This window comes from Aulonocara stuartgranti, assembly GCF_965226115.1.
Source record: "Aulonocara stuartgranti genome assembly, chromosome: 19".
Taxonomy (NCBI): domain Eukaryota; kingdom Metazoa; phylum Chordata; class Actinopteri; order Cichliformes; family Cichlidae; genus Aulonocara; species Aulonocara stuartgranti.
This window is the reverse complement of record NC_138955.1, coordinates 26,376,347-26,403,140: the sequence shown is the minus strand read 5'-3', so window position 1 is coordinate 26,403,140 and position 26,794 is coordinate 26,376,347. Positions and strand designations below refer to the sequence as shown.

Genomic DNA, 26,794 nt, shown 5'->3' with positions numbered 1-26,794 from the left:
TGATTTCTTTTTTCCTTTCAGAAATAACATGAAGACTGAAAACTGATTAGCTTTTAGATTACTTCACTTGCAAAAGATACCAAAGAAATTAGTCATTAAATCTGAAAAGTTATGATCTGTGATGCGATTTATTGAATTAGTCCAATTCAGTGAACCAATCGACTGAGATAACTTTTGATACTTTTGGATTAATTTGTCCAACAAATATACAGAATATACAAAGTCAAACAGGACCTCGGATGCTCCAGCTCAGAAATAATTTGATTCGTTTAGTGTTAAAGTTTTCAGCCACACCAAATAATTTTTGAGTTCTGTTTGAAATCGTTTTTATTTTCATGTTGCAGTGCAATATGTGCATATGCCTATCATTAATACTCTACCTTGTCTCTGATCTGTGCTAATGATGCAGAACCTTGGTCTGGAATGGACCCATTGGTCTCAGTCTGGCTCGGTTCCTCAGTCTGGTTCTCTTTGCTTTTCAGGGCCAGTGAGGTCATGTCAATAATCTCCATCACAAAATCATGCACGTTCTCCTTCTTGCTTTCTTCTATACAAGGTGGATGGAGGGAAGAGGGGCAGGGAAGGTGCTTGCAGCAGGAGGAGTGAGAGTTGTGCCCTTTTTTGGGGAGCAAGGACGAATCTTTGTCTCTGACTTCCCTCCTCGTCTCCTCTGTCACAAAAGATGAGAATCTGAACTTTTCCTGAATGGTGATGGCCTTCCTTCTGCTGGCTACCGACCTGCTGTTGTGCAAAGCATCGTGGGATTTGCAGTCCTCCACTGGGGAGAGGGATGGAGGAGAAGGGAGGGAGGAGCTGTGGCAGGGCAACTCTCCCCGAAGCTGTCCCACCAAAGAGGAAGCACGTTTGGATGGGAAAGGGAGCAGCTCACAGGATGGGGACTCCTTTGTCTCGCTTGATTCTGTTATCACTACCAAGTTGCTAATATCTTGAACCAGCTCTCCTGTTTTGGCAAACACGTACGAATCCCTTAGAGACTCTCCGTTCTTGGTGAACATGCTGGACTCCTCTCGGAGGAGCTCATCATCTTCATCCCTCCCTTTTAGACAGCTCTGGTCCACATTTCCATTCTCCACATCATCCACAAACTGGCTAATGTAGCTTCTTGTCGCGTTCCTCCTATTCTCCTCCTCCTCCTCCTCCTCCTCCATTCCCCTCTTGCCTGTTTTTACTTTATTGTTGCCACCATCACTGTTGGCATCTAATAATTTTGAAGCTGAGTGGTTTAAAAAACACTCCTTAATCTGAGGGGACAGGTTGGCTCCACACTGAAGCTCATCATGGAGGCCTGTTTCTGTTTTAGAGAAAGAGGAAGTGGAGGCACGAGGAGATCGGATCCAATTTTGGAGCTCTCTTTTCATGTACTCAAGCCCCAGCACATAAGAGCCCTCCATTTCTTCTTCATCATCATCCTCAACATCCTCGTGACCTGAGGATGCGCCACTCAGCCGCTCTCCTTCTTCATCCTCTTCGTCCCGAACGCCGAGCTCCTCCTCTGTGAGGGTGAGCGTGGAGGAAGACAGGAGGTCGCTGTCATCCTCATCTTCATCCGTGCAGGCTGATGTGCAAGAGACGTTCACAACCATGCTCAAACTGGTTGCGTCGGCTTCATCCAGGCCTTGTGCTCCTCTGCTCCTACCGTGGCAGCGCTTCCTAGAAGAGTTTGCATTGGGTGCCACTGTGGGATCCAGCAAGAGGTGCCTCTGATTTCTGAGCATGACAAAATCTTCAGAGCCTAGCGATGAGTCCTCAGTGCTACTCAGCTCTGTTAGGGATGCTGTTGCTGAACTCTCGTTGATCAGCGATGGAGGTCCTTTCCACAAAGAGCATGAAATCCCAGATAGCGGGGCGTGTCGACCACCGAGAGAGGGGGAGGCAGGGAGGGGGCTCCTCTGCGGGGAGCTGCCCCGAAGCGTCATGTCAGAAACACTCCGGGTCATTTTTGCCCCAAGAGGACTCTGGATGTTCTCCAGACGTTTCAAGAGATCAAGGGTTCTTCGGCTCAGCTCTCCAGGGGACGGTTCCCCTTGCACAGTTTCAGTGTTGTTTTCTTTTCTTTGTTGGCCTCCATCATATCCACTTCTCTGCTCCTTCTCCAGCTCTCCGAGACTGGCAAGGCTACCTCCAGTTCCTTCATCAATACTGCGAAATGGGACTAGGCCAGTCTCCAGAGAGGCGCTACGATGCAGTGGGTCTTTGGAGGGGAATAACTCCACACCTGGAGCCAGAAGGGACTCTAGAGAGGAGCCCTGAGATAAAACTGGACTTGATGCCCGGCGGCTGAGGACAGGAGGAGTTTCCAAACCATGGTACTGTTGAGTGGTGAAGTCAGCGAGATCACTGTGGGACAAGAAAGACTTTGAGAAGTCAACAGCAAGTCCCCCCACCTCAAAATCAGAGTCAGAATCCGCAGGTGTCAGGATGCCACGTCCGTTAATTAGGATTTCAACAGCCTCTCCACCTCCCCTCCTGTGTCTCCTCTTCTTCTCCTCCTCTCTGTTTCTTTTGGTTTCGCTCCTCCTCGACCTCTTCTCCTGCTCACTTTCCTCCTCCTCTTCTTTACCCACACCTTTTTCCTCTCCTGGGATTTCAAAGTTGGCTATTGTTGTCTCTGTGTCTCCTGTGTCACTAACAATCCCGCTTTCGCACTCAGACCGACGACTGTTTGAGGACTGGCCGCTCCCTCTTCCACCCTCACTCTCTCCATCTCGGCATCTTCTTGACATCAAACCTCCCAGGAGATCTGGGAGGGATTCGATGGAAGAGAAGGAGGAATCCTTACTCAAGCTCTTCTGCAGCACTTGCTGTTTCCTTTTTCCTGACTTGGTTTTTTGCAATAAGGATGAAGTGTGAGGAAACTGAGGCTGTCTGTATAATTCAATATTGTGGAGGCTATATACTTGGTAGACATTATTGTTGTTAGGGGGTGAGGTTTGGGAGGTCATATTGTGCTGAACCTCCACTGATGATCCACCTCTAGTATTCGACATAATCTCAGTACACTCAGTAGCGGGGACAGGTGTTCTACTCGTGTCAGGGGGGTTTTCATTGGGCAGAACAGCTTCAGAAGGCAGATTTGGTTCTGTGGGGAGGTTTTGTGTAAGGTCAGGTTCTGGTATAGCTTGTGGCTCTGCTTCTGTGATTGTCATATCTGTTTCATCCCATTCCCATGAATCATCCTGCACTGGTGCTACTGGACCAGCTGACACTGGGCTGATTTGGTGAAGGTCCACCAAACCTGGTTCCAAAAAGTTCCCAGGAACCTGCAGACAAAATGAAAGGAAACACAAGACAACATTTGTAACTGGTCAGTGAGGTTTTAGAGAAATTCACTCAGATGCAGAAATCAAGAAGCTGTGTTATGTTTCTTAATAAAGTTCGCAATCAGACACAACATACAACATGATGGAGAAAGGAAAACAAACAAGTAACTTAGTCCAAAGACAACAACCAAAAAGCCAGGCAAATAAGGAAAATAAGAAACACGTGTACTCAATTAAACCCCCAAACAATGGAGGGGAAATATTTCAAATTATAGAATTTTATTCATGCCAAATATATCATTGCATCAGTGTTTTCACAGCTCAAATACAGGAAGGCAACAAATCCATTTTGAACTTCTGAAAACTCATCCTGCCCTTAACACTCAATTTCAGACAACTCTTTGCTCTGTGTGATGACACAGAGAAGGGTACCCCGAATACGGGCATCTCAAGCACACAGCTTTGGCTGTGAGCACAGCAGCCGCACTCACCTGCTGTTCAAAGCTTATTTACAAGGTGCAACCAATCAGAAGAAATGTGGCTTAAAAGGAAGGATTAACATGTGATGTTTTATACATTTACTCCCTTACATGGATAAAAATGTAATTTTAAAGGTAGAATCTCCTAGTTTCTGAAAATACGCATAGCTAAAATACCATAAGTGGTTCTCCAGTGACCTTGTTGGTGTTAAAAGGTTAAATAAATCTTAACACATAAAAATGAATAAAAGACTGTTTCATTAATCGTTTGATGCTGTGAACTCCATCTTCAGAATGTTGGGTTTTTTGCAATTACTGAGTCCTAAATCCATGAACTTGGCGCAAATGTCATTTAACCTGTGGAGCACTCGCCCCGATTACATGTTGTTTTAATAACACCTAGGAAATTTCAAAGAGAGCTTAAAGACATACAGTGTTGCTTTCCTTTAAGAAAAGGGGTTCTCAGTTATGATTCAAAGCACATAAATGTTTTAAGTTGTGCTATCAAACACGATGGGAATATAAGTCGTGTCATTTTGGATGTTGTATCTTGTTTTGGCACAAAACTCTTTAAAAGGACGCGTCGCTAATCCCGCGTCCCTCCTGAGAACGCCGTCTCGACTCAGGCCTCTGCTTGAAAGAGACACACTGACAGAACATGTTCTGTGATCATTTAAAAAAAAAAAAGAAGAGTGAAATCAGCCCACCCCAAAGCAATTGCTCATAAATCTCAACACAAATTATTCCACTCTGGAACAAAGCGATGAATTATTCAAAAACGACTTCTGAGAGAAAGAGCACCAGGCTGAAAACCCCAAAGTAAATACGTAATCAAAAGCCTTCAGAAAGCTCGGCTGTCTAAAAATATGCTTAGACACAGGAATTCTTCTCTTCCACAGACATAATTATACAAATTGCTCCGCGTCTCGTTAACAAGAGAGGGGGGTAATTCGTATTAGCCATTCATAGCCTATTAATCTAATAAACTAGTTGGCTCTGCGTGCGTGTGCGAGTGAGTGTGTGTGGATATGTCTCTGTATAATGAATTTCTATTAGATTTGTGTTTATTCCCCTTGTGCTGATAAGGGAGATGGGGGTAATGACTGAACTGGGTTTTGCCACTGTAGACGCATTCAAAAACACATTCAGCGCTGAGAGGAAAGGCTATCAATCAGCCTAATCCAATCAAATCGGGGATTTGATGACCCACGAAAACCTTGTACATAATTTATATCTGTAATTCATCTCATTTCTATAATTTTACAACAGTTTATAGCTGGATTGTGGGTATTTATATGACCACAGACAGAGGAGCGTGGGGACTATCGGTGTCCAGCACTCACAGTATCCTTAAAAACATATTTCTTAAAGCAGCAAATGACTGCAAAGTGTTGCTGGGAACCTGGCAGAGTGAGAGATTGCAAACCAAGCATCAATAACCAGTCAAACTTTGGTAGTTATTTACACAAATACTTGCACAACATGACAAGGTTGTCCTCTTTAATCGCTCCCATTTCTCATGACTTGTATTTTCAGCTCAGTTCAGATTTAGTTTCAACATTTAGTTTTTGGCTACTTGTCTGTTTTAATACTATATGTGTGCTGTTTCTCAGGAGCAAAATGTAAGTTCAGAAACTGTATTACAATAAAAACACTGTCCCATCTACAACAAAGCCAAGACACCAAATTGCCAGAGGCTAAAACTGAAGACATTTTCTGTACATTTCTATTTTATTTTTATTAATTTTGGAAGTAAAAAAAAAGTAAGTAAGTTCTGTTTGTTATTATTTATTCAAAAAGATTTTAATTTTATGCTACATATGTGTGTCAGACTGAATCTTTTCACAAATTTACCCAATCAAAATGTATTTATTTGCTCATCTTTCTTCTTATATTAGTATTTGTCAAGCTGTATTTGAATTATACACACAACAGCTAATTTTCACAGGAAATATTCTCCTCTTATATTCATCAAGGTCATTTTAGCTTTAAAAACGAAAAGGGTAAAGCAAATAAAAATAACACTGGATAATGTCCAAAATGAAATGACATGAAACATATTCAGAGGTGAAAACAATGACAGACTTGTAAACAAACCCAATGAAATGGATGCAAATACATCCAGGCAACACTAAGCTTAAGCCTAAACAAATCAATACACTACCACACCACAAAACTTTGAAGCTGTATAATCACATAAATTAAGATGTGCTTGTATTCAGTCTAAAGGCCAAATATGACAAACATCATACCGACCATTATTTTTTTCTACCTGTACGAATAAAAAATAAGACTTGAAATGATGACATCAATAAAATAAATAAAATAAAAACTAGTTACTACAAACTGGCCGGTTTTTCAGCATTCCTTCCTGTGATTATATTTACATGAACACGATCAAACTGTTTACTGATGTAATTGTTGCCAGTGTTCAATATGTGTGTGTGTTGTGTTTTTCGGGGTGAAAACAGCAAACTTTTTCCCATTAGCTCTAGTTTGACTGCTCCCATTTGTTAGCATAGCATCTGCTGGAAGGCCCAAGGAGAGTAGAGCTATCTAGGAGTGTCTGGGTGATTATTCATGTGCCTGCGCTCCTCCTGGAGCTGCTGCTGCTGCTGCTTGAATCTCTGCTGGCTCTCTGCTGTACCGGTTGTCAAAGCACTCAGGGAGCCCAGCGTCACCGGTCTGATTCAAAATGAATAGAAGCGCACAGATAAATCACCTCTCCATGCAGAGTGGAGGAGCTGACAGGCTGCTTTGAATGTAATTGCAAACAGTGAGTGAAAACCTCCATATGTTGCTCATAACTCTGCTCGAAAATATTTCATAATTGTGAGAAAACTGTGCGGAAATATAATTTCCATATATCACATTAGATGCACAGGTATACTTTGTGAAATCTCATCCCCAAAACACCCTGCAGCTTTAATTTAGACTCATTTACATTAAATCAGAGATAAAACAGCATCTTTCATGTGCTTTCTGAGCGGCAGTACACACACATCTACTCATGGAACATGCAGAGAAGAAAATATGACTCATACTTCAACAACAAAAACCCTGTTAGAACAAAATCACATGTTCTGAGGGAAGAGGCATAAAATACAGTCCAACCTCCAAAGAAAAATGACAACAGTGGTCATTTCTGAAGAGGGTTAAAGGTTACGAGGTGTTTATCGAGGCCAAGGATTCCAATGTCTTTGAGGTTCTTTACAAAGGGGAGGAAATCTTCCAAGAATGTCTCAAAATCCAAATGACATGGTTTTAACTAATCTTAGCAAAGTGGTTTTAGATGACACCAAATGGGTCAAACGTATCTTCATGCTAGCCAATTATGTCTGGCTAAAAAGCAGTGAGAAAAGCATTTTTTACTACAGACTGATCTGACGTGTTACAATCATATCAGACTTGTGTTGGTTATGTCTCTTGGCTTGTTTTGCCATCATGCGAGTAACCACATGTACAATGTCCAACCTTTTCCAAACAGTGGTGATGCCTTCACTTATGGTAAACTAAATGCTGGAGAAGCTCGATGGGAGAAGTTTGCCTTCTAACATGTGGCTGTTGTAGTATTATACGTAAGTGTTTTGCAGGTGACAGTTACATTAGTCTGTTTCATAGTCTTTTATACTGCCTCACAACAGCTGCTAGCAACTGTGAAAGCATGTTGTTTTTGCATTTCCGCTTGCTCGCAATGTGTTGCTTGCGCTCTCAACATTTCTGCCCGTGCGCGCTCAACTCTTTCTGTAAACCGTTATGTTTGTGCCACAAAACCAGCCAATCACAGACTTGGATGCAAAAAAATCTGATTGACTGTTCTGGTCTCCAATCAGCTCGAAATGACGAAATGCAATATCCCAGAATGCATTTCGTCCTAAGCTCAAACGAGGCAGTGGCAGAGGAACGCAGAGTGGCGGAGTTTGAAATATTACTCTTAATGGGTCACAAAAAGCGTGCCACTGCCTCGTTTGAGTTTTGGACGAAATGCATTCTGGGATATTGCATTTCGTCATTTCGAGCTGATTGGAGACCAGAACAGCCAATCAGATTTTTTTGCATCCAAGTCTGTGATTGGCTGGTTTTGTGGCACAAACATAACGCCATAGTAATCCACTCATCACCAAGCTTGATTGCCAAGAAATTCACCTTGTATTTTCATTTCACAGTCCTCAAAGAATGAACTCTAATTTCCCCAAGCTTTCCTCTAGCATCCACTAACACTCTGTTATACAACTTGTATTTTCTGTTGTGCTAAGACAGAGAAACACTGATGATTTTCATTTCTTCTGGTATGTTATAAAGGTTTTATCACTGATGCTACAGTTAAGTTAAAGAAGAATAAAAAGTAAGATGAGATTGTGCACTATACACCTAAAAAACAGCTAGAAAAAAGTATAATACAGAAATATGTGTGAAAAGATGATTAGTAAAACAGAAATAGTGACTTTTCTCAGGAAGTAACGACTCTTTTGATGTTTTCTTTGATAAATAACATGGTTGGTTGTAAAGCACTAACATCAATTAATAGCTTTAGTAATAAAAATACACCAATTTCAGTTTACTTCAGCTGTTAAAAGAAACTCTACCACCAAACACAAGTTTCTCTTTGTCATTTGTGTGTTGGTACAATAACTTGCACAAGCTGATCTCCTTTCTCAGTCATTACACTGTACTTAAAATCTGAGCCACGCATTCCTGCAGTCATTTGCAGGCAGGCGAGCGGACTCATTTACACAAACCCTCTCTCAAAAATCCACACAGGGATGCGTGCACACGGAAACCAGAAGCGGACAGTCATTTTATCATGGGGCAGAAGTGTTCATTTATAAACTATACCACCCACATATATGCTTCTCTGGTTCATTCTCGGGTTTCCTCCCCTTCCCTCTTTTTTGCTTCTCTCTTTCTCTTTATTCCTCTCTCATCTCCACTAGAAGTGAAATTACTCTCCAGCCAGCAGCGAGGTCAGAGTGTCTGGCCTCCGTTATTTGTCTTCTCCTCCTCTACAATATGTGTGTGTGTGTCCTTTGTGTGTGAATTTACAAAAGTGAGAGAGAGAGAGAGAGAGAGAGAAAGGCAGAGTGTGACCTCCAGCAGCACATGTAAAGCAGAATTAGACAGATTCTCCATATTTTCTTTGCAAGTGATACAAAGTAAGAGTGCGCTCAACTCTGACTCTTCAACACGATTAGAGTGTGGTCTTAATACAAACACAATACTGCGGCTCACTGATGAGTATGAAAGGGCAAAATAAATACAATTCAACTAGAAGCTTTTATCCATGCAACACGAGAAAAAGCATCGACAAATAACACATATTACAACATGTAACTGACAACAGTCAAAGGAAAATTCTATAAGAACAATGCATAAACTATCTATTAGATAAATTATAAGATCGTTAAAAGTGACAAGAAAAATATATGTTCTATAGATTGAAATAGACATGATGGTTCTGCAAGAGATTTTGTTTTGAATTCCACAGTATCCCCACAGATCAGAGTGCTGCACTGGGTACAGTTTAAACATGGGAAATTCCCACGTGGTAAGGTAAAGTCAGCTCCAATCAGATTTTTGGCATATTTACCATCAAAGGTCAGAATATCTTTGAAAGAGTGACCTTATTAAATGGTCACTGGTGTTTAAAGAGGCATATTTTTATTTCTGTAGAAAGAAAGTATCACATTTTTAGACTGATTTTATGGAATGGTATTTATTTATTTATTCTTTGTTTGTTTTTATACCACACTTAGTAAATGATGAATAAGAACATTTTAGGAAAGAGTTAAATGATTTGAAAAGTCCATCCATTTGATTGCGCTTATCCTTTTCAGGGTCGCTGGGGCCTATCCCGGCTGTCTTACAGCAAGAGGCAGGGTACACCCTGGACAGGTCAAAAGTGTGTCGCAGGTCTAAGACATAGATAACCATTTGCACCTAGTGTTTTAATTAACCTAACCCTATGGGCTCAAAATGTGGTCATAAATATTTTGTACGTGTGTGCGTAAAAAAGATTTGTATGTGTAAAAAAGATTTGTGTGTGCATCTAGTACAGGTAGCGCTGCTGCAAAAACCCACAGAGCCCAGCAGCCAGCGCAACAAATTCTGGATCCTTTGCTTTTAGTTAGCAGTTAGCATTAGCAGCACATCCTGCGTCCGATGTGAAAGGACTTTTATGCTGTGCACTGTGACTCACAGCAATGGTCCCGGGTCAGCCCTGACTTTGTGTTAAACTAATCCTAAAGTAATAATGGTATTTCTAACCACTGATATACCACAACTTTTTCCTTTCAACAGCTGCTGAAAGTTAGGGGACCTAGCTGCTATCGGATATTTATATAGCGATCCTCCAGCTTCAAACTGTATCACCCTTCAAGGACCTGCAGTTCAAAAAAGCGCCCCTCCGACAGCCAAACCCATCTGTTCTCTGATTGGATTGTTACATTTGTGATTGACATGACATTGACCAATCAGATGAAAGGAAGAAAAATAGGGTCAAAATCCGTACTTGTAACTTGCAGGGTTTTTTTTCCTAAGTCCACACACAAATCTTTTTTACACATACAAATCTTTTTTACAAGTACAAAATATTTATGACCACATATAACCCCACTAACTGCATGTCTTTGGACATTAGGAGGAAGCTGGAGTACCCACGAAAACACCGTGAAAGACCCTGGCCTGATGGTGGAATTGAACTCAGGACCTTCATGCTGTGAGGCAACAGTGCTAACCACTGTGCCGTTAAAACGGGAGCTCTAGTGCTATACCTTTATAGTATCCACATGGAAGTTTGTTTGTTTTTGTTCAGTTCAGTTTGATTAAATTTTGTTTATATATGTTTGTGCCAAATCACAACCTTACAATTATACAGAGAAAACCCCAACAACCACAGCGCTCCCTGTGAGCAAGCTTGGTGACAGTGAGAAGGAAAAACTCCCTGTTCTGCAGGAGGAAGAAACCTCCAGGCATACCTGGCTGGTTGTGAGGATTCAGTTGCTATGAAGGCAGAAAAACGTCCATAAAGAACCAAATGGTTGTTTTCTACAAGCTTTTTAATGTTTTTTAATTGGTCATTTTAACATGGAAGTCTAAAGAGTGCCCTTCCTGCTTGGCCCCAGAAGGTTTCACTTAGTTTGTGCTTAAATTCTAAACCAAAGGTGTGACACGGTGTGGTCTCTCTGTCCTCCTACACACTCCTGACCTCCTCTCCTTTTCCCCTCCCCTCCTTTACTTTCACCTTCCTTCTCTTCCTATTTTTTCTGAGCTGTTAGCACATGAATATCTGTCAGTTATTTTCCCCACTGTACGTTCCCTTCACATTGGCACGACACTTTGTGTTTCTGCTTGCAAGCACTAGTCTAACACAATAGTGCTTGAAGCTTAACAGCTTTTTATGCTTACGTAAGTGTGACTGTGCATGTGTCTCCCTGCCAAACCCTTCACCTTGTATCCAAATGCCCCCCTCCTTCTGCCTCTATATTCATCACTATTAGAGATCCATAACGCTTCCATTCTGCTGTAGCTCCCTGCCTTCAGCTGAAGAAAGCACTCAGCTTTTTGATCTGCCCAAGCAGCTCAGCTGTGGACGGCTCCCTCATGAATGAATTTTCGCTGAACACCAATGGCACAAGCTGCTTCCTCAGACAAGATGCCCATGTGCTGAGCTGTCATACTGCAGCGTTAAACCATCGCTGTGATAAGTGAGCACTTGAAACATGGAACCTGAAACGCATCATCAGCTACAGATTTCTTTTTGCCGATGTGCCGTCATGGTGCCAGACATGCGTGGTTTTCTAATATGCAAACTGTCAAAGTGTTAAAATCTCATTTGTTTCTTTTGTTTGTCGAGCAGGTGTCAGATGAAACATTGCTTCCATGACACTGATCACACTGGAAAACTAACAGATTAGCTTTTATCAACTGGAAGCTTCAGGAAGGCTTCGCTGATATAGAATGGACTTGGCACATAAAGGTTCAGCATAGGCAGACTTTTAAAATGCAGGATATCCACAGAGACTTTTGCCTCTCATAGTGGCTCGGCTTCAGGGTGGGGATAGTTTTGTTCAGTACAGACCATTGTTACATCCTGTAGACTACAGGGGATTTCAAAAAATAACTTAACATGTTAAAAAAAAGTCAACAAAGTCTTCGTTGCCTGTGCTCCACTTCTTTACTCCAGTTTCATGAAATTTGGTGGGGTAGTTTCTGGGATAACATATCTCCACCACCTATATTCCTAATGATTTAGTAATCCTCTGACCTTTCCTCTAGTCAGGTTCTGATGAGACTTAGCTTTTCTTGTTAAGACATTAATTAGTAAAAAACACAAAAATAATGCTATTTTCTGAGTAAAATTACAAGGCCTGAGAATAAACCCTCTGCAGACAACATGGGCATCTTTAGATCTTAAGAAACCTTTTACTAATGATATACTGACAACCCATAGAGAACATTATGTATAATCTGTTATATAAGTTTAATAATTCACAACAAGTTTTCCTGGGCATAAAATTTTTTTTAAAATTCTAAGATTTTGAAAACAACTTTAAGCTGAGTTAGTAGCCAGAAAAACTACCACGTTCATTAAACTTTGTCCCAAATCTTAAGTTTTGTTTGACTACAGTGAAAGACAAAACTAAATTTTCAAGCAAAATGATTTCTTACTCAGACTCGATTAGATTTTATTTACAAAGTTCCTAATCACATCAGCAGTTGCCTCAAGGTGTTTTACAATAATACAGAGAAAACCCCGACCTGTAAGCAAACACTTGGCGACAGTGGGACAGAAAAAGTACCTTTTAACCTTTTGCTTCCTAGAGCATCGGAGAGCAACTTGGGGTTAGTATCTTGTCCAAGATTATTTGACATGCAGACTGGAGGAGCCACGGATCGAACCACTAACCCCAAATTGCTCTCCGATGCATCCATCGGAGTATGAATGTGTGTGAATGTATGAATGTAGTTAGGAAGCACTCAAAGTTTAGAAGAAAGTGTTTGTGTGATTGGGTCAATGTCGCATTTTGTATAAAGCGCTTTGAGTACTCTGAGAGAGTAGAAAAGCGCTATATAGAATGAGTCCATTTACCATTTAGATGACCTGCTCTACCTCCTGAGCTACAACCACCCCAAAAATATAAGAGAAACTTCATTTGACTGCCTACTCGAAATACCCAGAAGTGGTAGGTGGGCATCAGGCACATGCGACAGTAACAGCTCACCATCAATGTGAGTTACTGTAACATAACTGAAATATGTGTCAATTCAAATAATCTTGTGTTTTGGTTATGCACATTTCAAATTATCTTAAGTAGAACGAGAGAAATAAAAGACTGAAGAAAGAAAATGAGAAAATTCTGAAAAATTGAGTTTTGTTGCAATTTAATAGCAGTGAGTTATCAGTATAGCAAAAAAAAAACATGGCTCGAATCGTGAGGGAAATCCACCAGTCAAAGAAGCAAAAACAGATGTTTGCCAGAATTGTCACAGAGTATGAAATTAAAAGAAAAAGGTTACGATAATCTATATTTTTTTCAAAACTAGCGCGGGATCTGTGAAAGCCATCAGAAATTGTGACTTATTTTTAAAAGTTGATCACAAACTCCAGTCCAGGCACTGAAATCCTCCTTAGTGCGTCTTTCATTTTACTTCTACACAGAGCCTTAGAGAAAATGTTGTTATCTAACCACAGCCAAACTGTTAGACACCTTAATAACATTCATTTTGTTCCACAGTTTTGCCTGGGGGGGTTGGAGTGTGCGTATGTTTGACACGGGAGGAGGAGGAGTGTGTGCGTGTGCATGTGTTTGTGTGTGTGTGCATGTGGGGGGGGGGGGGGGGTTACCTAAGGAAAAAATAAAAACAGCTTTGTTCAGGAGTTGATGCTTATTTCACAAAATATTATGACACTGTCTCGGGTTATAAAAATTATTCCATAACCAAAACACCGCGGCTTCAATCGCGGCACCATCTGTCTTTCACGGCACATTTTAGCATCAAATCAAACGCTGACATGCTCACTGAGTGTAACAGCGCGTCAGCTGACTGCCTGCAGTGTAGAATGAAGGATGTAAAGTGTAAATGTCAGAGCGCTCTAACCTGCTGCTCTCCCAGCTCTCTCTTCAGTCTGTTCTGCCACTGCAGCGCCTGCATCACGATCGCTTCCCACCTTCTCTCTAGGTTGATAGACAGCAGCTGCAGGGCCTCTCTGTGCTGCTCCGCATCAGGGCCCACCTCAGCCATGGGGCCCGACTGTTTTAGGGTGGGGATTAGATCGATTTATTGTAAGAATTGACAACAGAATTTATTCTTCTCAGGGTTTCAAAAGTCTAAAAATTATAAATATAAAATTTAACATTTCTAAAGTATATTTTGTGAGTTATATATAACTCGTGTCTTTTGCTGGTGAGGTGAATCCACAGTTCTTTTACATTGGCAGCCAACTTTCCATCATCTAAGTTGTGTTTTCCTTTACCCACCTGGCTCTGTTGTAGCAGCTTCTGGCACAGTTTCAGAACAGAGGAGACCCCACGCCGTCGGGCTTGAATGTCCGAACACAGGGGCTGGATGGCAACATGGAAGAGAAAGACGAGGAGAGTGAGGTCAGAAAAGCAGCTCATTTGCACAACAACAAGAAATGCTGAGCGTCAGCTCATTAGTTCAAACTTCTTGTAGAGGTTGGAAAATCATATTGTGGTTTGTTTCACGTTAGCTAAGCTCCCCATTTCCTTTAAAAAAATTTAAATTCCAACTTCAAACCTTAAATTGGTTTGGTTTTTGGATACAAAAAAGTCCCATACCAAAAATATTCAATTTTTTTCCTGCTACTTTTTTAGATTTCAAAAAGTCTGAGTTGCTCTGACAACCCCTAAAGATTCCTGCCAAAAGAAAAAGACAAATCATATGCGTCCTCTTTCATGCAACACTATGCTCTCTTAATTATTTATTTATTTAAATAAATATATTTAAATACATATATATTTATTTACATTTTTTTGTTAGTACTTCTTACTTTACTGTAATATGTTTATGGTTAAAAGTATGTCAAGAAGCACGTAAAGTACAATTTATGTGCTTCAACGAGGCTCGACTCAATGTACTGCTCAGGATAATTAGCTGTACTTTTCTGGTTTAAATGATCATAAACTGTTGGTTTCTTTTACAGACTTACTGTCATTGCCCCTAATCCCTCCATCTTTCTTGTACAATGTTACCAATGTCCCGAATTTTCATTAATACTAACACAGGGAGAAATTATGGACACGATTATGAAAACAACACCCTAAACATTAAATAAACCAGAATTATTCATTTCTCTAACAATAAAAGATCAAGAAAGAAGACCTACATTCGCTGCACTTCACTGTAGTTAAATTCTGGTCATTCATTACAGTTTATTAGCATAAAGTCAAATTCAGCACACAGATCCTTGATCAGCAGCAACAGTGCATAAAATAAATGACAACAGCCAATATTCCCCCTCTCTGCTTCCTCCCGGCTTCTGTCTAATAAATGCAAAAAAAGAGGAAAAAAAAGAAACAAGGATTGGCAGTGCCTATTATAAATCACTATATGCTGATGAGTTTCCACACTCAAAGGTCAGTGTGTGTGTGTGTTTGCATGTTTCAGTGTTTACTCGTGCAGGCTTGTGCATAAAGTTTGTGTAGCAGTGGGTGTATGTGCAAACATATGCATATATTTCTGTGTGTGAGACAGCGAATAGAGGGGACAGCCTTACTCCTCTGCGGCAGGGACCAAGCACGTCCAAGCCCCAAACTATTTATGCTAATCCTGCCTGCTCGCTGAAAAGCACTTCCTTTACATTTTCTTTACATTTTTCCAATAAATATTAAACACTATTACAATGAAATGGGATTCTCTCTCTCCCTCTAACTCTCTCTCGCTCTCTCTTTCTTGCGTGCGCACACATTCACACTTTGCCTCTTTCTCACACACACTCAACACTTCTTCTCCCGTCTTTCATCTCCTCTTTCCCGCTCTCTTCAGTTTAGCATATTTGTGGCTTGCCTGGTTGTCTAAACAGAAGATGGGGATGCAGAATACAGCAGACAGGATCAAGAGGACAAGCCAAGTGTGTGTTCGCGTGTGTGTCTGTGGGGTGGCAGATAAATTTATTCCAAACAGGAGGTGTGTATTACATTGAGGGAGGAGGCTCTAAACAATGAAACGACTGAGTGATACTCGTTCCGCGCCAAATAAGTGCAGCAGACAGCACGGAGGAAGCACAGGAAGACGTATTAAACTAGATTGGGGCTGGAACAACACTTTGAAAACCAAATATGCTGATTGAGAAATGTTTTCAAAATGAGCTTTTTAGCATGTGAGAAACTTCTCTATATCACTCGTTGGGCAGTGAAGACCAGTCCATCCGTTTGCTTCGGTGCTGATGCAAGATCTTTCTGCTCCACAGAAAACCAGCTGTGTGCTTCCTGATGGATTACGACAGGTGTACAACTTATTGCCATCCACAAACAAATTTAACAGGCTAACAGACCCATTTTTGAGCTGTCTACTCAACCGTGTCTTGCAAACTCATTTGCTTCAATACTTAATCAATACAGTCATGTACAAAGACTGTGTAATGATTCACTGTATATCCCAATGTAACTGTGCCCTAAGGTTTAGTAATAGACTTTAAATCTAGTTTCTTTTATTAGGCTTCTGATAAGTGTCTAGTGCACAGCAGAACCATGGATAAACCATTATAGTACAGACCAGGGGTTTTCAACTAGGGAAACAAATGTCTCGTGAGGGTACTGCTACAGAAGAATAGCGCTATGGGAAAAGTGTGAATTCATTATTAAATTTAAAAAATTGATATTAAATACAATTGACGGCTGACATATCAGGCCAAGAGTAAGACTCAGTAAAGACAAACATAACTGATTAAAAGTTGAAATACAGCTGCTAGCTAAAGTTCAGAACAGGAAATTGTAAATAGTTTTTGTAAAAGCACCATTTCAAATCACAGTGGGCCTTCTGCTTTGTCATCTCATATCTGACTAAAACTTTCCCATCCCAGATGAAAAACTAAATATGTAGAATACTTTTTAACATTAAATTCGACTATACTAGTTTGATTCAACTTTCATGCTGGGTTGAGCAAATATGTTAAGTTGTAACCCAAAACCAAAAATATTAGTGGACTGTCTAATCTGAATAGAAGCAAATTCTGGAGAATTATAATGAAAAGAAAATTATTTAGTTAAATCTATGCAAATATTTTGTTTTCGAGAACCACATTGTAACCATGCACATTGTCCTGGAGGTCTTAAACATGGAACAATGTAGCATTTTCATATATCATGCCCCCCATAAAGTTTGGGGAAACACTTTGTTCCCCCTCTGCTTCTTAATGTAAAATTCTAAATAAAAAAAATCAGACATGATTAAATTTCAAAAGACTTTAAAATTCATTTGCATGCATTTCAGTTGCACAATGTAGAAATTAGAACACTTTTTATACCTTGTCCCACCCTTCAGGGCACCACTTCAGCATTTCTTGAATTTTCAATGCCTTTTAGTATTATTTAAACTTAACCTGAATTATCAGTCTGGAAATAGTAGATAGAGTACATCTCGAAAATGGGAAACTGGTGGGTGTTTAGCAGAAAATGCTCCAAAAACGTGATAATCTGAGATTAAAAGACCCGTTTAACAATAGATAGCACAGTATAGATAAACTGTTAGCTAACAGTTGCTAAGTATAAAGAAATGAATAGCTGCTAAAGTGTGTATTAATTGAGATAACTAAAAATCTGTTTGAAAACATTTGGGGGACGTTGGTGTAGTTACCAACAGAGCACTGATGCCGTCTCCAACAGTGTTAGCTGCTTGGTTCTATAATACTTTAAGAATATTTGCCTTGTTAATTAAATGATGAAGAGCCTTGTAGGCAGGACTAATGTGAGTGCGATCTGCTTTTGTTAAACACAACAATATAATGATCCAAAAACTAAGAAAAAAAACCTAACTAAAATAAGCCCTTTCCTCCCAGTATGACATGAAATTAAGTAAATGTCTCAAGAAAAACATGACTTCATGTAGAGGAAAACTATATGTGGGTACCAGGAAAAATAGACACAACTTCACTGTTTGTCAGTGCAAGTGCAACAAACTTCTCTTTGAGAGAATTTATGGTAAAGGTTATGTGTTTTCACAAAGGGAGTTTACTCTTTTTGTCTATATTAAAAACACCTTTAAAAACACATTAACATGGATATGAGCGGTATACCAACAGTTGCATTACTTGTGAAAGTCACAAGTGTTATGCTCGCAGATTGGTAAGCTTTACAGAGCAAAACTCTGTTCTTTGTGAATTCATTTCCATACAGAAAGGAAAAAAAGAGAGATTCCTAAGTTTCTATTGTTTCTGCACTGCTGGTTTTTATGCACTGATCCCCCCCTCTCTCACTCTCTTTTTCTCTGGACCGGTCTAGCCTGGCTGGGTCCGTATTGACTCAGAGGGCTCTACAGACACAGTTGGACAAATATTTGCTAAAAAGCTTTTCTTCAAAAATACATGGGAAGCCATAGAGTGGCTGCGGAGAAAGGGATGGAGAATGTAGAGGGGAGGTTGAGATGGACAGAAAAGCCAAAAGCAAGTGTGAGATAGGTCGACAAAGAGGTGAAGGTAAAAACGAGGGAAATGTGCAAAAGCGTGAAGACTGAGAGAAAAGACTAGTGAGACTAGTGAGGGAATAGAAAAGACAAAACAAAGGTAATTGTAAACAAAGGCAGGAAATTTGCTCTTTTGGGAAATGATGACTCTATGGTGATACCCCTCAGCCTTTTAGTAAACATGCCTATGGTATCAATTTCAAAAACTTTGCCTTTTTCTCAAGTTATCACATTCACAAGATTTTCAGAAAACTTACGCTGACCTTGAGGTCGAGGTCACTGAGATTCGAGCTCGTCTACGATTTTTGGTAGAAGCACCTGTGGTATCAATTTAAAAATCCTACATCGCCACCTTAAGTTTTCGCATTCACATGATTTTAAGAAAACCTGATCATGGACCTATGACCTTTAGGTCAAGGTCAGTGAGATTTGAACTCATCCAAGATTTTTAGCAGATGAACCTACGGCACTAATTTGAAAATCCTACGCGACTTCCTTCTTCAGTGATTGCAGTCACAAGACTTTCAGAAAACTTGACCTCTGACCTCAGTCTTGTGGTTGAAGTCATTGAGATTATAGTAGATACGCCTATGATATCAAGTTAAAGCTCCTACATTGCTTCGGTCTCCTGTTGTGCCATTTGCAAAAAACTTTGTGATTCTGTTGATCTGCTTTTCCATAACTGTCACAAGTTAGACCAGGAAATCAGTGTTGAGTGTGTCCAGTTGTTGCCCCTTTTTTTGCCTCTTTTTTTTTTTATGGGACTTTTAATGACGATTTGTGGCCAAGTGTGAAGCTGCTAGGATGTGAGTCAGCACCACTAATTGTTCACATGCTGGCCTCAGAAAGGTAAACTAGTTTACCTAAACTGGTGATAAAGCTTTAAAATTTCAAAACACACTATATTATATTCAAAACATACGCCTTTTAATCAGTTTAAGTTGAAGGACATAGATCAAGGGTGTCAAATATAAGGCCCTGGGGGCAGAATTGGCCCGGCAATTCTGTAAAATGTAAAATTGCCCAAAGAAATCTCTTCCAGTTGAGTTATTTGTCCTATACAAGAATATATACTGGAGTTTGTTTAACATACACCAAACATGTCCGGTGTGAAAGCATTTTAAGTATCAGGAAATCTTACTTGTGGGTGAGCATAAGATGAAGTGTGTCAACACCAGTGCTGGCACTGTATGAGACTGTTATGGTTCAAATGGAGCAAAAGAGACACTCTTGATTTAATGAGTACTTCACCAACACAAGACCTAATTAGAAATGAGAAAACAGATTTAAAAAATAAGTGGATAAAATTAGCATCCTTGGCGAGGCTTCTGGCTCGTCCAGGCTGCCAAAGAGAAGAATTCATGAGGTTTCAGAGGAACCTCTAAGTCCTTCGTGTTGAACAGGTTGTGGTCCTTCAGCATCTGATCGGGAATTGTCCATTTCACAGCCATCTCGAGCGTCAGACCAAGAAAAGCTGTTAATGGCTTGTGTAGATCTCTCCAGATTGTCATATTCAAAGCTGACCAGCAGAAGAGACACTCAAAAGACAAATGATTTCACTATCTCCTCATTTGCTTTCTCTCTGTCTCTCTCTCCCTCCCTTCATGTATCTCTGTCACTCAACACTTTCTTTCAGGAAGAGTGACCGGCTCACGATAAACAAAAGGAAAAGGATCTGCTCTCCTCTTTCTATAATTCCCCCTTCACCCTCTTCCTCTCTCACTCCTTGGCTTTCTCAAGCTTGATCTCTCACTCTCCCCTACTCCATCCTGCTCTATCTCTCTCATTCTTTAAATCTCCTTCTCCTAAAAACAAAATCCTCTTAACTCTCCGCCACCTCCTCATCTCCACAATCTAATTACCAAGACCTGCCGTGAGGAGAGGGATGCAGGGAGGTGTGAGAGAGGGAGAAAAAGCAAAAGACAGAGAGAGGAGAGTGGAGGTTGTTACTGTGGTTGCTATGTCAGTGTTTCACGAGTGGAAAGCACTTTGAAACAGAGGTGAGACAGAGACATAAGAATAGAAGTGGGTAAGATGTGTCATTTTCTGAATATAGAGTCTTTAAAAAGCCATCATTCTTGGATTAAAATAAACAGGATTCATTAGTGTTGAGGCTTTTCCACCAAATCCTTTTCTGCGATTTCACAAATGAAGGTTACACCAAAAAATCTCTTCAAAACAATAAGCAACAGAACTGAACCTATATAAAACAATACATACACTGTCTATCGGAAAACCTGTTTTGAATACTAGACAGTAAATCTAATGACATATTTAACAGTGTCTTTCAATACCCGAGCGTTTTTTGTATTTTGCTGTTTGCCATAAAATTACTACAGCCTGACAAATACGGAGGGACGGATGAGATCAACTGTGATGTGAACACCGAGAAACATTAATAAACTCGAACTTGTGGACTTCTCAAACTTACTGGATTATTTCTCATCAGCACCCGAAGAAACAAGTGTTCAAACTGTTGGTCATGCAATCTATCCATCCACCCATTCTCTACCGCTTATCTTTGGGGGCTGGAGTCTATCCCAGCTGTCTTAGGGTGAGAGGCAGGGTACACCCTGGACAGGTCGCCAGTCTGTCGCAGGGCTAACACATAGACACAGACAACCAGTCGCACTCACATTCACACCTATGGGCAATTTAGAGTTTCCTATTAACCTATTCCTAGTAACTGCATGTCTTTGGACCGTGGGAGCAAGCCGGACGACCCGGAGACTCTCAAGACCTTCTTGCTGTGAGGCAACAGTGCTAACCACTGTGCTGACCCGATCTAATTCAAAGTAAATGTTGTGTAAAACACCAAACGTGAAGATCACCAGTTAAAAAAAAACAAAGGAAAGAAAACAAAGTCAGATAGCCACAGCGAGGGTAACCAGAAATAGAAAGAACAAAAAGAAAATGTAATAAAAAAAGAAAGACAACTACATAAAGGCATAATGAACAAGAAAAACAAATGAGAGACAACGGGGAGAGCAGACAAGGGCAAACTGTAAAGGATTCTGAGACAGAAATGAAGAGAGCTATGCACAGAGAGAGGGAAGGAGAATTTTGGCTGCTTGCGTGGTGACCCAGCGGATATTTCAATCAATTACCATTAATTAGAAATCTCTGATTAATTCTATTTGTTGATTAAGTCAATTAAAACCACAAGCACTCGTTATCGCACAACGAGCCTAATGAATTCCTGTCGACAATTTGTTCCCACACACATATTCCCTCTACTGCTGCTAATACCGCCTAAAGCTACCCAAACTTTGTTGTTTGCATACTCTTTCCCATCTTTCTCCTCTTTTCTCTTCAACTCTCTCTCCTCATCTGACATTTGTCTTCTTCTTTCTCCTCCCTCTTTCTCATCCTCTTCTTTGTCTCTCTTCATCTTTGTTACAGTTTCATTTCGTCTATATGTCTAATTGAATTCATACAAAGACTAACGTTACAGAGCAAGCACACTCGGCTCCGTCGGTTCGTTGAAGAGCACCTTGACAGACGTCATTATGCAGAAAGCCTGTCCTTCAGGGTTTGGAGGCTGAAACAAGGATAGGAAACATCTATCCTGGTGTGTTGGTCGGGAGTGGAGAATCAGTGTACATGGTTGCAGAACAAATCCACAACCTTGCTAGATTTTTTTTTTTTACGAGAAGTTAGATTATTGTTCTGGAGTTTTGGTTAATACCAGTGGACGGAATAAACATCAAGAAGTAGGGTTAAAACATCTTGGATCATGTATTGGTTTAGAGTGGGCAGTGTTTCGGTTTTGTTGGATCAGCTCCATCATCTCTTACCTCCCGAAGTACAAGATGTCAAAATTGTCACAAAATGTTAAAAATGGCCAAAGTTAAGAATTATTTTTTAAGACAACATTTGACATTTTATTTGATTGTGCAATGGTTGTAATCAGAAAGGGACAAAACATCTCAGGTACACTGATCAATATCAGCAGACAATATTTAAATATAAAAACTTGTTCCCAGTGCCGTACAACATCACTTCTAATGTCATTAACGTTAACTCAAACTAAACTAAAAAGTAGATCTGAAAAACATTTTAGTTAACAAAAAGCAGGGAACGTTGTTGCTGTGAGGCGACCACAGTCACCGTAGTTTTGTATTTTCTAATTAGTTCATTTTGACATTTTGTTTTTAATTCAGTTTAGTTTCTGTTAATTTACAGGGTGACTTTTCTTTTTTCAAAATGTTTAATTAAGTTTACCTTGTATTACCTTCAGTGCTAGTTTGTACTTTTTTACTTTCATGTATTGATTGATTGATAATACTTTATGTACCCTGAGGGAAATTGTTTCTAATCTGGTTTTCCTAATCTTGAACCATTTCAAGATTAGGAAAACCAGTATAGGCATTACAATAAATAATGGTCAGTTTTAATTTTTTGTTTTAGATAATTCAAACCTAGTTTGGGTTTTTAATTTAGTTGTAGGCCTTAATAACCTTGATCTGAATAAATAGTCTCAGTAGTCTCAATAGTATCTCAGTTTATTACTGTCAATGACAGCAATGTTTGAGACATTTTGAGTTTTACTTTTATTATTCTAGATGTTTACATAAGAACTAAACATGTCTGACTCTATAATACACAAAAGACTTCAGTATAAATTTGTCACACCTGAGACAATTTGTTGGGTGTGTAGCTAACAGCCGAGCTGTACTGAAACCATGAAAAGAGACAGCTGCCTAGATTACGTTCATCTACTTCCATATGAATAGAATGAGGATTATTTGCCAAGATTAGATTACTGGATAGATTACTGATGCTCACTGTGTATTGACCGCAATGAACGTAGTAATAACTACAGATGCTGCCACTTAAAATGGGCGGCTCATCAGTGACGGGATCGTGACGGCTTCCCGAATGAATTCTGATCGATTGCCGGCTGATGGGTGGCCGTAATGATATCCCCCGCCGAAGACTAGGATGATGTAATGATGATTAGTAACACCGCTAAGTGTCATTGAGTTAAACCAGTAGTAATGTCTTGTGTATCCACCAGGGGGAGCAGTGTGGAGGCAAATTTATTTATTTACAAGTTTGCCTCAATATATAATTATACTTTTAAAATTTGTTCAGTGATTCTATAATTATGACAGAATCAGCATGTATATAATATATTGGTATCGATACATGTTTGCAGCAAATACAATCCAGGTTGTGCACATCAAACAAGCCAGCCAGTGATAATTATTGCTGACTTGTGTATCTGAACATAAAATCTTAAAATGATTCATTCACTGCACTGCTAATGTTGTCATATAAAATCGGAAATTTGAACTCGCTTTGATTGAACTACAATATGTGCGTGTGCGTGTATTCATATCTCTGTGGGGACAAAAAAATTGGAAGTTTATTATACTTGTGGGGACCAAAATCCTGGTCCCACAAGTTTCAAGGCATTTTTGAGACTCAAAATGTGGTTTTAGTGACAGTTTATGGTTAGGGTTAGGGAAAGCATTATGTCAATTAGATGTCCCCAGAAGATACCCGACGTATGTGTGTATGTGTGTGTTTATTCGTGCCAGAAATATTTGATGCTTTGTTCTAAATATTTCTGATGATTAATAAGGTCAGTGAAAAGCTGCTGTAGAAGTGGACCATGAAGCTCTCGCGCAGTACTAAAACTTTTGGTAACTCTCAGCATTTACGCTTTCAAATAAATTAACAGTCATAGCGGCAACGATCAGAGTCATGCCTGCTTACTCAAGTTGTCTGCCGCTAATCTTTGTCTATCACCTTTAACATTTATTTTAATACTGTGGTTGGAAATTTTTGCACTGTGAAAAGGACACTTGAAATCCAACTGGCACATGTCCCACAAATAAGTGTCCAACCTGCAGTATTTATTTGTATATTCATTTAGTTATAGGTGAAAAAAACTCCATGTACAAACAGGTAGCAGGGAATTAACAGTTATTAGTGTTCAGCCTGGTCTTTATGAGCACTTATACTCTCTCACTCAAACTGTCACAAAAATATAATTTGTTTTCAACGATGTGGTCGGGAGAATATTAACAGCTGATACCGATTTCGTACATTTTCTATATCGTTTCTTGGGATTGTGCAATCAAAGCTTTGTCATCATCATATGACCCCTAGAGCTGAAGTAACCAAAGGGATGATATGATGTAACTGTGAGAGCAAGTACGCTACTCCTTGAAACAAATTGAAGGTTTCAACAGAAAACACAAAAACTGAATATCAAATAGGAAAAACTTACATTTATAGAATTCACATAGTATTGTATAGTACATGGAAAAAGCTTTCCCCTCTAAGGTTTGAGGAAATGTTTCACAAAGCAGCCAAAGAACAACTTTGAAGCACCTTCTAGGTGAAAGTCTGACCTCTCTTATGCAAAATATAAAGAAATTATGGGTTTTGTGAATTATATCAACTTATTATATTAGATTTAAAATGATGTTTGCTGGAAATCGATTTGGTGATTTGCAGTGTAAAATGTCTGAATGATCAAACTGAGTGTAAAGCTTTATCCATTTATTTTTTTACATTTTCAAAATGTAAGTTTTTATGTTTTAATGGGTGAATAGGTTCACAACGAAAGCTATCAAAAGAACAGCTGTTTCAGCTTTATTTATATAGCGCTAAACTAAAATGTGCTATGTACTCAGTGCGCTTTATATTATAAGGCACTGCCCTGACAAGAATACTGTCCAAAACTATAACTATCCAAGTAAGAGGTTTTTTTTTTAAAGAAAACAAACACCATCTCCTGGTTACACTCTTCAATTGGGTGAACAGGGTGTATTTATGGGGAAAAGTCGATACGCCCCAAGAGAAGAAAGGGGGACTCCCAGTGACTGACATTCAGCTGACATCTGATTGTCAGTTAACAGTCAGCCGGCAGTCCTCTGGCTGAAAGTGGCAATTCTGAGTGGCTGTATTTGTATCAGGTAACACAGCTGACTATTAAAACCAGGTTAGACATTATTGTCCTTCACATCATTTCTGTATGGAGAAACAACTGTATCTGGTTATTGGGAGGGCTTTTAACCTGAATTAAAGGTTTTTATGTTTCCAACTACTCCTCAGTGAACTCTGTGATTGTCTTTCCTTTAAAACACACGTGAAGTTGCTTAACTAATATGCACTATATCACCTTATAAGATTTCTCCAAATGGGTCACACCACATTATGGAATGAGACTCGATGTAATACTTCCAGTGACTCAGAATCCATCTGTTTCAGGCTCACTGTTTTTTAACAGCACATATAGGGCTCTGAAAGACAGCAGGATTCATTAAGGGCTTTTAGAGCAATTCACTGAAAATGGAAGCAGACAATAAAGTAAAACGTACCTCTCCCACTCACTTTACCGCTGTGTTTGTCAAATTTACAGCAAAATCTGGAAACCCATGTGCATTAAAATATTAAATTAATACTCACTGACAATGTGAGAGCTATCTGACCTTTGATCTCTGTCCTTATCATGAGAGATGTCAGAGTAAAAACCCAAACTTTGGCGTCAAGTTGTATGATTTCATATTGCTCCTATCCAAAAAGAGTGATAGATTTGCAGAGATTACTGCTTACAGTTCATCAGTGTCCATCACTGTTTATGATCATCATAACCACTACAATGAATAGAAAACATATTAAAAATAACAGTTTAACAAGAGTTCAACTGTATGGCTGGTAATGTTTCCCCTGAAAGTGCAAATCTATTTGCCTGTGTGTGTGTGTTTGTCAGGATGTTGGACCCCATCACAGCAGGATCAGTCTCATCAGATCTTAACGAGTTAAAATGTGATCCTGAAGATGCCAGCCAAGGTTGGAAGTGCTCAAGCAGCGGGGCTATGGGGCTAAAAAAGTGAAAGCATTGCACAGTTGATATGAACTGCATCTCCTCTAATGCTTTCTTCAAATGCTTAAAATGCTCATATTTAGCCATTAAAATAACATCTTTACAGCCTGATATAAACTAGCACTGTAGCTAATTCATCCATACATAACAACTCCATGGGGGAATTTTTTTCCATCAATTCAATCTAATTTGATCCTGTTAAAACACAAAATTAAAACATCTAAATCAACTGGAATTCTCTACAGCGTTTTCCTGGTGACTTTTGAAGCAATTTTAATGGAATTATCTGACAAACAATATGACGAGCTGGGAGCTACACCTCATCCAGATGACAGAACTTCTAGTATTTTCTGTATTTTTTCTCAGCATTTTTTAGCAGATATCTGTATCTGTGCATTGTACCTGTATAGTTTATGGAGCTTTTAGATTAGATTTAGATTTACTTATTGTTCTTTCAGAAATTCCATTTGTGCCGATGGCGATGGTCTGACAAATATATCCACAATAAAGATATCTCAATTACACAAGAAGAAAGTGCCACAGTGCCAAAA

At 39.6% G+C, this 26,794-nt stretch overlaps 1 protein-coding gene across 1 annotated transcript in view; it reads right to left on the bottom strand.

The window, feature by feature from the left end:
* Nucleotides 1–26,794, bottom strand: part of akap6 (A kinase (PRKA) anchor protein 6) — a 225,386-nt gene that overhangs the window by 14,063 nt on the left and 184,529 nt on the right. Inside the window, exons 18-20 of the mRNA XM_082516526.1 lie at nucleotides 14,239–14,322; nucleotides 13,859–14,011; nucleotides 381–3,281 (exon numbers count right to left, since the gene is read on the bottom strand). Of these exons, the coding sequence (XP_082372652.1) occupies nucleotides 381–3,281; nucleotides 13,859–14,011; nucleotides 14,239–14,322 (3,138 nt within the window). The remainder of the gene's footprint in view (nucleotides 1–380; nucleotides 3,282–13,858; nucleotides 14,012–14,238; nucleotides 14,323–26,794) is intronic.